At 42.3% G+C, this 13,740-nt stretch overlaps 1 protein-coding gene across 1 annotated transcript in view; it reads left to right on the forward strand.

Moving 5' to 3' along the window:
• The window catches only part of LOC133228560 (FRAS1-related extracellular matrix protein 3-like), a 107,581-nt gene extending 97,288 nt beyond the window's left edge, over positions 1 to 10,293 (forward strand). The window contains 3 exon segments of the mRNA XM_061384101.1: positions 5,534 to 5,683; positions 9,923 to 9,979; positions 9,982 to 10,293. Of these exon segments, the coding sequence (XP_061240085.1) occupies positions 5,534 to 5,683; positions 9,923 to 9,979; positions 9,982 to 10,106 (332 nt within the window). The 3' untranslated portion in view covers positions 10,107 to 10,293.
• The last annotated feature ends 3,447 nt before the right edge of the window (positions 10,294 to 13,740 follow it).

Here is a 13,740-nt window from a genome sequence, read left to right on the forward strand (position 1 = left end):
TTCCTCTCCTATCTTCCCAACTGAGTTTATGAAGATCCCATCCCCACTCTGGCAGGGCTTCCTAGAAGCTACCTACGTCCAATCACTGGATGCTGCTCAGGACACTGACTACATCCATCTCTCCCACTCCATCATCATGTCCCACTCCATTACTGGTATATACATCAGTGAACATTTCAAACCATTCTCATGTCTCACCTGGATAATTGCAATAGCTTCCTAATCAGTAGCCCTAGCTCTTCCTTAAATCTGTGGCCCAAACCGAAGTTGTATAGATGTACAGAAAACAAACAAAAAAACCAACCACCTTTCCACTACTTAAAATTGGCCCCTATATTTTTGTGTATGGTGTTAGAAAGTGTTTTAGTTTCATTCTTTTACAAGTGGCTGACCAGTTTTCCCAGCACCACTTGTTAAAGAGATTGTCTTTAATCCATTGTATATTCTTGCCTCCTTTGTCAAAGATAAGGTGTCCCTAGGTGCATGGATTTATCTCTGGGCTTTCTATTTTGTTCCATTGATCTATATTTCTGTCTTTGTGCCAGTACCATACGGTCTTGATGACTGTGGCTTTGTAGTAGAGCCTGAAGTCAGGCAGGTTGATTCCTCCAGTTCCATCCTTCTTTCTCAAAATAAACTCAAAATGGATTAAATATCTAAACTTAAGACCAGAAACTATAAAACTCCTAGAGGAGAACATAGACAAAATACTCTCTGACATAAATCACAGCAGGATCCTCTATGACCTCCCAGAATATTGGAAATAAAAGCAAAAATAAACAAATGGGACCTAATTAAAATTAAAAGCTTCTGCACAACAAAGGAAACTATAAGCAAGGTGAAAAGACAGCCTTCAGAATGGGAGGAAATAATAGCAAATGAAGCAACTGACAAAGAATTAATCTCAAAACTATACAAACAGCTCCTGCAGCTCAATTCCAGAAAAACAAATGACCCAATCAAAAAATGGCCCAAAGAACTAAACAGACATTTCTCCAAAGAAGACATATAATGGCTAACAAACACATGAAAAGATGCTCAACATCACTCATTATCAGAGAAATGCAAATCAAAACCACAATGAGGTACCATCTCACACCAGTCAGAATGGCTGCAATCCAAAAGTCTACAAGCAATAAATGCTGCAGAGGGTGTGGAGAAAAGGGAACCCTCTCACACTGTTGGTGGGAATGCAAACTAGTACAGCCACTATGGAGAACAGTGTGGAGATTCCTTAAAAAACTGGAAATAGAACTGCCATACGACCCAGCAATCCCACTGCTGGACATACATACCAAGGAAACCAGAATCGAAAGAGACACATGCACCCCAATGTTCATCGAAGCAGTGTTTACAATAGCCAGGACATGGAAGCAACCTAGATGTCCATCAGCAGACGAATGGATAAGAAAGCTGTGGTACATATACACAGTGGAATATTACTCAGCCATTAAAAATAATGCATTTGAATCAGTTCTAATGAGGTGGATGAAACTGGAGCCTATTATACACAGTGAAGTAAGCCAGAAGGAAAAACACCAATACAGTATACTAACGCATATATATGGAATTTAGAAAGATGGTAACGATGACCCTGTATGAGAGACAGCAAAAGAGACACAGATGTATAGAACAGTCTTTTGGACTCTGTGGGAGAGGGCGAGGGTGGGATGATTTGGGAGAATGGCATTGAAACATGTATAATATCATATATGAAACGAATCACCAGTCCAGGTTTGATGCATGATACAGGATGCTTGGGGCTAGTGCACTGGGACAACCCAGAGGGATGGTATGGGGAGGGAGGTGGGAATGGGGTTCAGGATGGGGAACACGTGTACACCTGGGGCAGATTCATATCGATGTATAGCAAAACCAATAGAATATTGTAAAATAATTAGCCTCCAATTAAAATAAATAAATTTTTAAAAATTAAAAAAAAAATTGGCCCCTATATTCTAAGGAGAGTCTAGAAAGTGAAGTCCTATCTACTTAAAGTGGATCCAAGTTTCTGTAGGCTCTGATTTCTCCCTTCCTCTCAAAACTCATCCCCTCATTCATCTACTCTCACCTTAAACGTTTCCAAGAAATGCCCTCTTTTATTTCTTCCCAAACACTAGGCTTGTCATGCTTCTGGGCCTTTCTTTTTCATATGAGCCACTCTGTTAGGAACATTCTTCCCACTATTCTCATGGATCAATTCTCATTCATTCTTTGAGTCTAGCACAGTTATTGTCTTCCAAGACTCCTCCTTCTGAGCCTTGAGGTGGTCCCTTCTTTTGTCAGCGCACTCAGGGTTAGCTGATGGGCATCAGAGTGGCTGCCCCATAGTTAGAACACATAGAGGATGCTCAAAAGATGTCTGTTTAGCTGAACTAAAAAACATTAAACTTAACTTCATGAAACCAGATGTTAAAAAACTGATACTGACTCATTGGCATTGCCTATCCCTTTTCTAAAGATCCAGAAACTGTTGAACTGTTCCAGAGTTTTTCTAGTGATTTTTCTAGTGAAACCCTCTTGTTTCCAGAATCTATTTTGTCTTCCAAGGTAATTGAGAAAACATCTCCCAGTCTTCCGTCTCTTGGCCTCTCTCCTGTTCAGGGTGGTTTGGCAAAGTTTAACAACAGTGTGTCTGTTCCTTCACCTGTTAAGTCCTCTTTGGACCTTGGTATGAAATTTCTCTGAATCTGCACAGTGAACTCATTTTTAAATGATGGTCATATCTCTCTCGAAAGTTTCCCCTTCCACTTTGTCGCATTTCTTTTTCTTATTTCCATTTAAAGGGCATTTTCTTTTAAAGTAGAGAAAAGCACAGCTATTGCTGTAGAATCCATTTAACATAAGTGGTCAAAACACTCTACTTTAATAACTGCCCACCCATAAGAATCATTGCCAGCATCTCAGTTTTTTAAACAGACCTTGAGTGACAACTACTTAGAGATACTGCTGGGCTGCACAGAGCATCTCTTTCCTCTATTTGAACAAATCTCCTTATGCTCAGTATACAGAGCATCTCAGAAGAATTTCGCGATTTTTCTTCTAAGTGACGCTGTCCTCCTCTTACATCCTGTATTTTAAAGTATTCAGAGAGGCTTGATTCTTACATTTTTTTTCTGAACAGTGACATAACTCAATTTTTTTTTAATCTTTCTTACCTTTATCCCTTCCCTAACACCACACAGAGTAAATTCTCTGCTAAATAAGCAGATCCGTTAGTCTCAACTTTAAAAAAATATAATTTGTAGTAAGTTCAAAGTATATCAGAAGTGAATTAAAATTAGCCACTCGACAAATTCTTGAATATAACACACCAACCAAACTGTTTCTAAGGGGATGTGGAATGTGGTCGCTGGTCTTGAGCCATTGGTAAGGCTCTGATAACACAGAACAGCGTGTAAGAATGGCAGCTTTAACATTTTAACTCTTTAAAGAGGTGCTAAATCATGAGACCACGATAAGGGTAAAGTGTGTCACCTACAATGTGGAGGAAACTGGCTGTATCTGGAAAACCTCAGTGTAGGAGATATGCTGATTAGTTGCTCTCATAGATAAGCAAACAAGAGGGAGTGCATTAGGATGAGGCAGTATCCCTAGAGTATATCAAGCAAAGGATGCAAGAGGCTTGTCCTGGACCAGATGTGAGCCACGCTCGCAGAAGAGATCCAGAATGGACCTGTCTTAGGCTTGTCCAATAGCACCATCTAGAGGGATGAACAATCCCCACAGAAGCACCACCAAATGCTAATGAATGAGGAAGGATTAATGATCAGCCAGGATAGGGACGCGGACTGAAGGGCCTTAGCACGCACACATCCTTAACAAGCGGATGGCAGATGAGAAGTGCCATGGGAATGAGAGATCTCCAAAGAACACACCAAAGTGCCCATGAGAAACAGAATCTGCTCGCTTCCAATCTTCTAAGACCCAAGAGTGTGGTCACCATGATAAAACCCATCAAGATCTTGTCTGCTTCTCTTGTCCACCCTGTTTCCTGTCCAAGCTTAGAGGTATCCGAAACATCAGCCAGCAACAATGGAGGGGTGGAGTGAAACTTCTGAGTCAGAAAGAGAGGATGGGGACTTCACTGGTCTAAGTGGCTAAGACTTGGTGTGTTTCCAATGCTGGGGGTCTGGTCTCCACCCCTGGTCAGGGAACTAGATCCCACCTGCAGCAACTAAAGATCCTGCTTGCCACAACCAAGACCCAGTGCAGCCAAAAAAAGAAATAAAAATGTTTACGAGAGAATGATCTCCCCACACACTTTTCTGAGTGCAGACCCCCACCTGTGATGCAGCCGAGGACAGCAAATAGCAAGAGTGACCCATCAGTGCAATTAGTGAGCTGTGCAAAGTGTCAGGCGAGCACGGGATAAGGAACAACTTCCCCCTTAAGGGCATATATGGCCTCCCAGGAGCTTCCCAGGGGACACTAGTGGTAAACAACCCGATGGCCAACGCAGGAGACATAAGAGACACGGGTTTGATCCCTGGGTCAGGAAGAGAGCATGGCAACCCAATCCAGTATTCATGCCTGGAGAATCCCATGGATCAATGAGCCCGGCAGGCTACACAGCACATAGGATCGCAGAGTTGGACACGACTGAGCAACTTAGCATGCATGTGTGCACATGACCTCCCAGAGCAGGTTACTCAAAGTCTTACAAAAGGAGTGTGTGAAATTAACATGTTGAGAAGGGAGTTTCAGCTCTGAAGACATCACCAGTGAAGATGGAGGCCCTGACCGCGTGCTGTGCTGGCTGCCTGGAGAACTGTTCTGTGTAATAGGCTCACAGGGCAGAGGGCCAGGAATGGTACGTGAAGACTCCAGAAAGAACGGATGCTAGTCAGGTTATGAGAGCTCTGGCACGCTGCCGTCAAACATCTGGTAAAACTCTCTGCAGCATGAAGAGATCTGCTAAAATGCATCCTGGGTAAATCTGCTTGTTACAGTGGGTTTCTACCTTCCAAAATCCACGTCCACTTTCACCTGCTCTCAGAGTCTGATGCCCACCCTGGCCGCCCTCAGCCTTCTATTCTAGGGGACCCCTTTTTTTGCCTTTGGGGGTAGCAGTTCAGGAATAGAATTGGTCTGTCTTTGTGACAAACTTATGGGATAAGGTGCAGCAGCAGACGCCGAGTTCAAGACCCCTGGCTGGACTGTGCCTCGACATGAAGGGCCCTTCTCCCTTGAGAAAAAAAGCCTCCCTAGTTCCCCACCATCTTTTCCCAAACGATAGCTGGCTTGCCAGAGTTACAGCTAGTTGACCAATTTCCCCCAACTGGGAAACTTCTTTGCACGACAGATCTCTCTTAAAGGAGGAAAATGAACAGAATTCTGATTTTCTAAGCCGTCGTGGCATGAGACTCCTCCTGGATGTGGTCGTGTGTGTGTGTTGCCTGTTTCCTCTCGAGCCTGTGGGACCTATCAAGTCTGGTGACTGTGACAAATGCCCAGGCTCCCGCGGGGCCAGAGGAGACAAGAGTCCTGGGAGGCAGCAGCATTCTTAATTTGTCCCTTCATGTCTCCCCAGAGCCTGCCCTGCACTTTGGAGATGCTGAATATCACGTTGATCAAAGTGCTGGCTCTGTGGAGGTTTGCGTCCGGAGGACAGGCACGGACCTTTCCCAAGCGTCCTCTGTCACCGTGCGCTCCAAGAGAAGAGAGCTGGCCTCAGCAGAAGGTAAGCAGCCCATTTTTAAAATGTGTCACCATCCTGACATTTGTCTAGTCTGTTCAAGTGTACCATGCCAAGTCTTTGTGGAGAGGCTCTGATTTAAATTTTCTCCTCCCTTGCCTTATAGAATGACTTCTGCTGTTTACGCAAGAAACAGAATATTCGAGTAGCAGCCTTATATGACTTGTTGATTCGTTCATTAACTACTTAGGAAAGTGAAATCGCTCAGTTGTGTCTGACTCTTTGCTACTCCATGGACTGTAGCCTACCAGGCTCCTCTGTGTATGGGATTTCCCAGCACGCGTACTAGAGTGGGTTGCCATTTCCTTCTCCAGGAGATCTTCCCTACCCAGGGATTGAACCTGGGTCTCTTGCATTATAGGCAGATGCTTTACTGTCTGAGCCACCAGGGAAGTCCCATTAACTACTTGCTTGGGTCCAAATTAACCTTCCGAAGTTAATAATATTCACTGTGACAACCTAGAGGGGTAGGTAGAATGGGGTGGGAAGTGGAGACAGACTCAAGAGGGAGGGGACATAAGGATATCCATGTTGATGTATTGGCATAAAACAATATGGTGAAGCAATTACGCTCCAATTAAAAATAAATACATTTTTAAAAAGGAATTTTTGTAGGACTTCCCTGGTGACCCAGCAGATAAGAATCCACCTGCCAAGGCAGGAGACATGGGTTCCATCTCTGGGCCAGGGAGACTGCATACGCCGCGAGGCAGCTAAGCCCGTGCACCACGACTACTGAGCCCACGTGCCCTAGAGGCTGTGCTCCCCAGCGAGAGGAGCCACACAGCGAGGAACCCATTCCCTGCAACTAGAGAATGCTTGTGCGGAGAAACAAGGGCCAGCACAGCGCAAAATAATTAATTTAAAAAAGAATATGTGTAGAGACTAGAAGCTGCTCATAAACACTATGTCATACCAAGGTGTACCCGAGATGACTGAGCAGGTATACCAGCTCCTGGGAGAACCCAGGCACCTACTGGCCCCCCGGGAGGTTAGGAGGCTGTCACTTCTGACTCTCCAGCATTTTCCTTGGCTTCAAGCAGCATGTTCTCACACCCCACTCCCCTTTGCCTTTTTTGATGTGGACAAGCAAAGCCTGGCTGGCAGTATAGTTAAATGGTTCTGAACATCACTTTCTCTGTGTTGAAGCTGTCAGCTGCTTTACCAACCAAAACAAATAAACAAAGGAAAAAAAAAAAACAAAACACAGTAGGATTCAGGAAGAGACAGGGAAATTTCCATCTGCATTGAAATCCACATTTTTTTCATTGCTAACAGGGACCTTAATCTCCTAGGATGTGACAGGCAGCATAATTCAGGATTAGTATCGTACAGTCCAAGACATTTGAGGATATGTTAAGATAAAAACTAAAAGCACAAATCTTGCAAATATAACTCAGCAATCTAAACACCTACAGGCACTGACAGGATGTGCAGAGAAAATGTGTCTATGAAAATGCGCACCCGGGTTCAACATGTGCCCAAGACAGTTAAGGGAACTGAAGACAACTTGCTCTGGGGAGAATTACCATATTGTAACACGTCAGTGAATACATCCCATCATATTGTGCTGACACCACTGGAGCTCCTTCTGTTGAGTTCTTTTGTTGTTGTCTTGCTTTTTTTTTTTTTTTTTTGGCTTTTCTTTCTTCCCTCCTTCTTCGCTTAATTTTCAGGCCAGGCTCTTTCTCACTCTATATATTTGTGAAACCAAAAGTGAATAGACCAGTTGGCTCCTTGGACTCTTTTTATGGTTAGGAAAAAAATTAAAATTTATTTAGGTGAATTCCTTTTCATACCAGTAATGACCCTCTGCTAGCCCTCAGGGAGGGATGGACAGATAGAAGTGATCTATGCTTGAGGTCATAACTCATAGGTTTGAACAGGAGCTGTGCAGAAGTAACAGTGTAGACTTGATAATCTCTAGAGTCTAGAAAATACTTGACATCTGCTCACGTTGATGAATTAACAATAATAATGATGCACCCATATGTGTATCATTATTTATGACATAAAAGTTATTATAATTTATATGTACTGAATGCTTGCTATTTGACAGACTCTGTGCTAGCATCCTTGCTGTAGTATCTCTAATCTTCGCAACAACTTTGGAAAATAGCAATAATCTTCTCCTTTTTGGTGTTAAAGAAATTGAGACTCAAACAATGAAATAGTTTATACAAGTAAACAGCAGAATTAACACGTGAACCCAAACTCATAAGATCCCAAATCCCCTTTCCTTTACTCTCCTGCCTTTGTGCTTTTTCACCATCATCTTGTTTTTTTCATAATGTAATTATCTCAAACTTACAGGAAAGTAATAGGTACAGTAAAAAAAAAAAAAAAAAAACACGTCCACTGAGAGCAGGTTGCCAATAAATCTGGAACCATCTCTTCAAAAATGTGGAGGCCAACTCCTATAGACACATTCTCCTGTGTACCCACAATACAAGCTTGAAATCAGGGTACTGATACATGACTACATGCTCATCTGCAGACCTCATTCAAATTCTACCAGCTGTCCCCCAAATCATTCTTAAAGCAAAAAAGTTCAGTTCAAAATCACATTCTATTTTGTACCATGTCGTTTGGTTTTGTATACCATCTGGACAGTTTCTTGGCTTTCTTTGACTTTTATGACTTTTATATTTTTCAAGATTATAAACCAGGGGAGGGATAAATTAGGAGTTTGGAATTAACAGATGGACACTACTATATATAAAAATAGTCAACAAGGACCTCCTGTATAGCACAAAGAATTGTACTTAATAGTCTTGTAATAACCTAAATGGGAAAAGACTTTGAGAGCGAAGAGATATGTATGTATGTGTAACTGAAATGTCCTGCTGTACACCTGAAACTAACACAGCACTGTCAATCAACTATGGGGCTTCCCTGGGAGCTCAGACGGTAAGGAGTCTGCTTGCATTGTAGGAGACCTGGGTTCAATCCTTGGGTCAGGAAGATCCCCTGGAGAAAGAAATGGCAACCACTCCAGTAGTCTTGCCTGGAGAATCCCATGGACAGAGGAGTTGGGTGGGCTGCCGTAACCCACCTGGCTCCTCTGTCCATGGGGTCACAGAGTTGGACACAACTATACTATACTCCAATATAAAATAAAAATTTTAAAGAAATATTACAAATTAGTTTTGTAAAATACCCACCAGGTTGGGCTTGTCTGATTTTCCTCATAATTAGATTCAGGCTCTGCATCTTCAGAAGGAATATCACAGAAATGGTACTGCCTTTTCGCTGCCTTCTAGCCAATGGGACACAATTGCAATTTATCCCGCGGTTGGTGATATTAACTTTGATCACTTGGTTAAGGTGGTATGCGCCAGGTTTCTTTACTATGAAGTTTCTTTTCTTCCTTTGTAATTAAGAAGTCTTTGTGTTAGTTGCTCAGTCGCATCCAATTCTTTGCAGCCCCATGGACCTGCCAGGCTCTTCTGTTCATGTGATTCTCTGGGCAAGAATTCTGGAGTGGGTTGCCATTCCCTTCTCCAGGGATCTTCCCAACCCAGGGATCAAACCCAGGTCTCCCACATTGCAGGCAGATTCTTTACCATCTGAGCCACGAGGGTAACCCCCAAGAAGTTTTTTATGGGGAGATAATTTGAGACAACGTAAATATTCTATTCTTGCATTTATTTACATATATTACTCAGGGTTTCTTCTTCTATTCTTTGATTATAATTTGTCATGACATTGGATGACTTTTTAAATAAATAGCAAAGAAGTGATACAATGAGGTGAGCCAGCTCACAAAATGATTAATAACTGAGAAAATGGCAGGAACTTCACGGCCCAGTAAAACTGAGCAGAATATTTTAAGGTTAAACTAGATGTCTGGGAAAGGTGAATGAGTGAAACCTGGTCAAAATCAAAGTCACAATCGTGGTCTTAACAGTTCCAAATAGAAAAGGGAAATGCCTTCATTAAAACTGAAGTTGCCTTGAGAGCCTTCAGTGTATCGGTGGGATTTTTGTGGAAGTGCTTGGAAGCTGATGGAGAGCATTGGTGGGGATCGCACGTGGTGACCGATGTGTGGTGGTTGTGGCATTTTGTAGAACGTGGAAATTTCCCCTGAGGATCAAGCCAAAAAATATGAGTTTGCAGGTGCCATATACATAGGAAAATGCTAAGGACCAGCCATCTTTCTCTGAAGGAAAACTTTGGGCAGTGACTCCTGCATCTTACTCTTGGCTTTTTCTTTCCCACTAGCTGGATTAGACTACACTGGCATCAGCCAAAAACTGAACTTTGCTCCAGGAGTGCGTGTTCAGAGCGATTTGAATTACTTCTTCAGATGCCGCTGGGTGCAGCACTTGGAGAGCCCAATAAAACCATTTTCATCAATGACACGGTCACTGACTATAAGCAGAGTGCTTGTCCTCCTTTTGGTTGAAAGACTTTTTAAGAGAGAGGAAGCAGCCAAAACAGCTCTCGTAACAACGGCTTCCAGCTCACTACAACCCTGGGATATCAATGGTATTGTCCTGTCACTGGTGTTACATACATTCCGGTGATATGCCCAAGTGTAGTGTATGAAACTGTATCAAAATATAGAGGAAGAATAAGCCTGCAAAGGATTATCACACTGTGCTCTGCTTTTTCCTTTTTTCTTTTGTCACCAAGGGCAGTGAAACCCATCGTCGTCAATTAAATCAACAGTTAAGAACAAAAGGCTCAACCTTTGTCCATTGATGCTGGACAAGCACGTTTCAGCTACAGTGATGCCTTCATTCTCTTCCAGTTTTCCAGGTTATAGTGCTAAGATGCCCTTAGCACTCATTCCTAACTCTCTCTCCAGATATAGGAGCTGATAAAAACAAGGGTACTCGTACTCAGCATATCACCCTGAACCATTCTAAAAAAGCCAGACTTCCTTCCAGACTGGCTCCCAGGTGGCGCAGCTCATTAGCAAACAGGAATGGAAACTGGAGGTTTGGATCCTTCAGGCAGCACCATGTCCATTTTCGAGGTGCATCTGGGCTCCTGCTCTTGAGCTGCCTCATGTTACTGGCCTCCCTTCTACTCAGACGTAAGGCTGACGCCACAGATAAGAAAAATGACCTATCTGTAAGCTGCTTTAACAGCAACCAGACAGGAACTCCACTTGGTAGTGTTGGCAACTCTCAGAAGTCAGTGCACACTCTGTGCTGCAGTGTGCAAGGTCTTCTCTCCAAACTGACCTTGACCTTCCCTAGGAGATATGTTCCCACGGGGACATGTTTCTGACTTCAAACCAGATCAATCATGTCTCCAAAGTGACAATACACAGGAAAAATGTGCTGAGAATAACTTTCCATGTAAAAAAATGGTCCCTTCTGTGAAAGATGACACAATCAACCAAAATCATTCTGTCACCGAGTCCAGTTGACCACTGTCAATACATCACATCATCCCTATAAGGAGAGGTATTTATCACTCTACCAAGGAACATCTCGTCTTCACTATAAAAATGAGATGACTCAGCCATCATTAATGACTCACACACTCAGCATGCTGCCTTTTAGTTTCGTAACTGGATTTATAAAATTGAGTAGAAACAAGCAAGTCATAATCCAAAGTTATGTAACATTTGTTCCACGTAAAGGAAAGGGAAAACAACAAGTGTAGTGAGAGGTACTAACTCGGTGCATCTCAAACTTCCTAAGCATCACCGGGAGGGCTTGAGACAGAAATGCAAGGCCTCCCCACCAGATTTCAGCTCAGTAAACTGGAGGACGACCTGAGCATCCGTAATTTTAACAAGCTCCCAGGTGTTTCCACTGCTGCTGTTCCTCCAACCACACAACGGTCCCAAAGTAAATGAGAGGCAATGATTATGATGCCAGTACATGACAACTCACCAGAAAAATCTCTTCTAAAATTATCTGCAGATCCAAAATTAAACATAAAAGCATTTTTGGGTTTCCCAGGTGGTGCTAGTGGTAAGGAACCCACCTGCCACTGCAAGAGACATTAAGATGCGGGTTCTATCCCTGGGTCAGGAAGATCCCCTGAAGGGCATGGCAACCCACTCCAGTATTCATGCCTAGAGAATCCCACAGACAGAGGAGCCTGGCAAGCTACAGTTCAGAGGGTTGCAGTCGGACATGACTGAAGGGACTTAGCACACTCTGAAATAATACTGATCTTCCTCACCTAAACTAAAAAATGTTACCCTGTTGCTATATTTTAATCTTCATGTTAATATGAAGATACTTATTAAGGTTTCCTTATTTTGCTTTGGTAAAATTCGTTTAAAGCAGTACTTTTCAAAATTTCCTGTGCATGAATCACCTCTGAGCATCTTATTAAAGTGCAGATTCTAGTGCAGCAGGTCTGACATGAGGCCTTAGATTCTGCATTTCTAACAAGCTCCCATGTGAAGGTTTTAGTCTATCAGTGCAAGTACAAAGATGACCATGTTCTTCGTTTTCAAAATACATCAGATTCAGGGTGGTACATTTTTCCAAGTGAAACTTGCAGCACCAAGTGATACCCGAGACACAAGCAGAAAAGTGGCTTCAGAGAGAGGTATACGTGGTGAGGATAGCGGAAAGTTAACCTGATTGCTTCTGCTGTGTTCAGGGAGTGACTGCCTAAACATACGCAGTAACTTTAAACTTGCACAAATCCATGTGTGAGGGCTATGCTGTATTCTGGCTTCAGACAGACTGAGACAGGTTACGCTATTATTTTTACAGAGCTGCACCTCCCTTTAAAATGGTTACAGGAACCAGGATAATTGTGTTCTATGCCTGAAACAAGTGCATTATTTTGGACTTGACTGTCCCTTCATACTTTCCCAATTTGCACTGAGTTAATTCCCCCAACTGACAGGAACAGTGTCCAGTGTAAAGGACTGGTGGTTCCTCAGAAATGGGATTTATGTATGTTCCTTAAAATGTTACAACAACTGAATTTATCCACAACACTAAGGACATGTGGATCTTAAACTTTTTTTTTTAAAACAAATGTACACAGAGTCAAATATTATAAAGCTTAATCACATTTGAAACAATTACTTAAAACTAACAAATTGGTATTAGCTAGTGTTCTTGCCTGGAGAATCCCAGGGACAGGGGAGCCTGGTGGGCTGCCGTCTATGGGGTCGCAGAGTCGGACACGACTGAAGTGACTTAGCAGCAGCAGTTTAATATTAACAATATTGACCCTTTTTACTGTCTATCATGTACCTGTCACACTTGACACTGAATGTTCTACAAAGACCAACATTTAGATATTCATAAATGCCACTACCCTAAATTAGGGTTTTGAGTTCAGATTAACACATTATAATGAGTATATGTAAGCCCTGCAATAAAATTAAAGCACACACTTTAAGTCTACTATATGAATTTGAAATACCCTAAATTTTAAAAAGTTTGCTATTGGAAAATTTTCCGTTTTCTTCTCCAAGGTTACATTAATATTTAAAATACTGAAGTTGAAATGATAACATTAGTTTTACTGGATACCTTCCCAATAAAATGTAATCTTCCCAACAGAGTAATACATAATTATCTATTAAATGAAATAGTCTAACAACTGACTGTGACCCTGTGGTCACCTAGGTAAACACCCAGCCTCTTCTAAGCTGGCTTTAGGACCATTCATTCCACCCATTTAAACTTTCTATTCCTCAACTGTAAATTGAGGAAATCAAATGGGTTCCAATTTTGAGTCTACTCTACCACCAATTCCTCTTTTAAAATAGTTGGTTGGGCTTAAGTGATCATTTTTCCTTACCTAGCAGTATAAATAAAAACTTGGCTTTATTCTAGATAAACGTGCAACAGTGATATCCTAACTGACCTGTGATCCACAATGCTAAATTTTGATAAATTGTTTCTTTTCATGCTTTTTTCAAGTGTTTCAATTTACACGTGTATGTCCCGGTGTCCCTGAGCTCTGAAGGACTGCAACTAGCTTCCTTTTACATTTCCACTCTCTGCCTCCCTCCCATGCCCACCACCTCCACCACCATCACACACACACAGACATGCATTAGGCTGTTTTTGTCTTGAAAACACTTCTGTGATCTCTGTAAA

The sequence above is a fragment of the Bos javanicus genome, chromosome 17 (genome assembly GCF_032452875.1).
Source record: "Bos javanicus breed banteng chromosome 17, ARS-OSU_banteng_1.0, whole genome shotgun sequence".
NCBI classification, from domain to species: domain Eukaryota; kingdom Metazoa; phylum Chordata; class Mammalia; order Artiodactyla; family Bovidae; genus Bos; species Bos javanicus.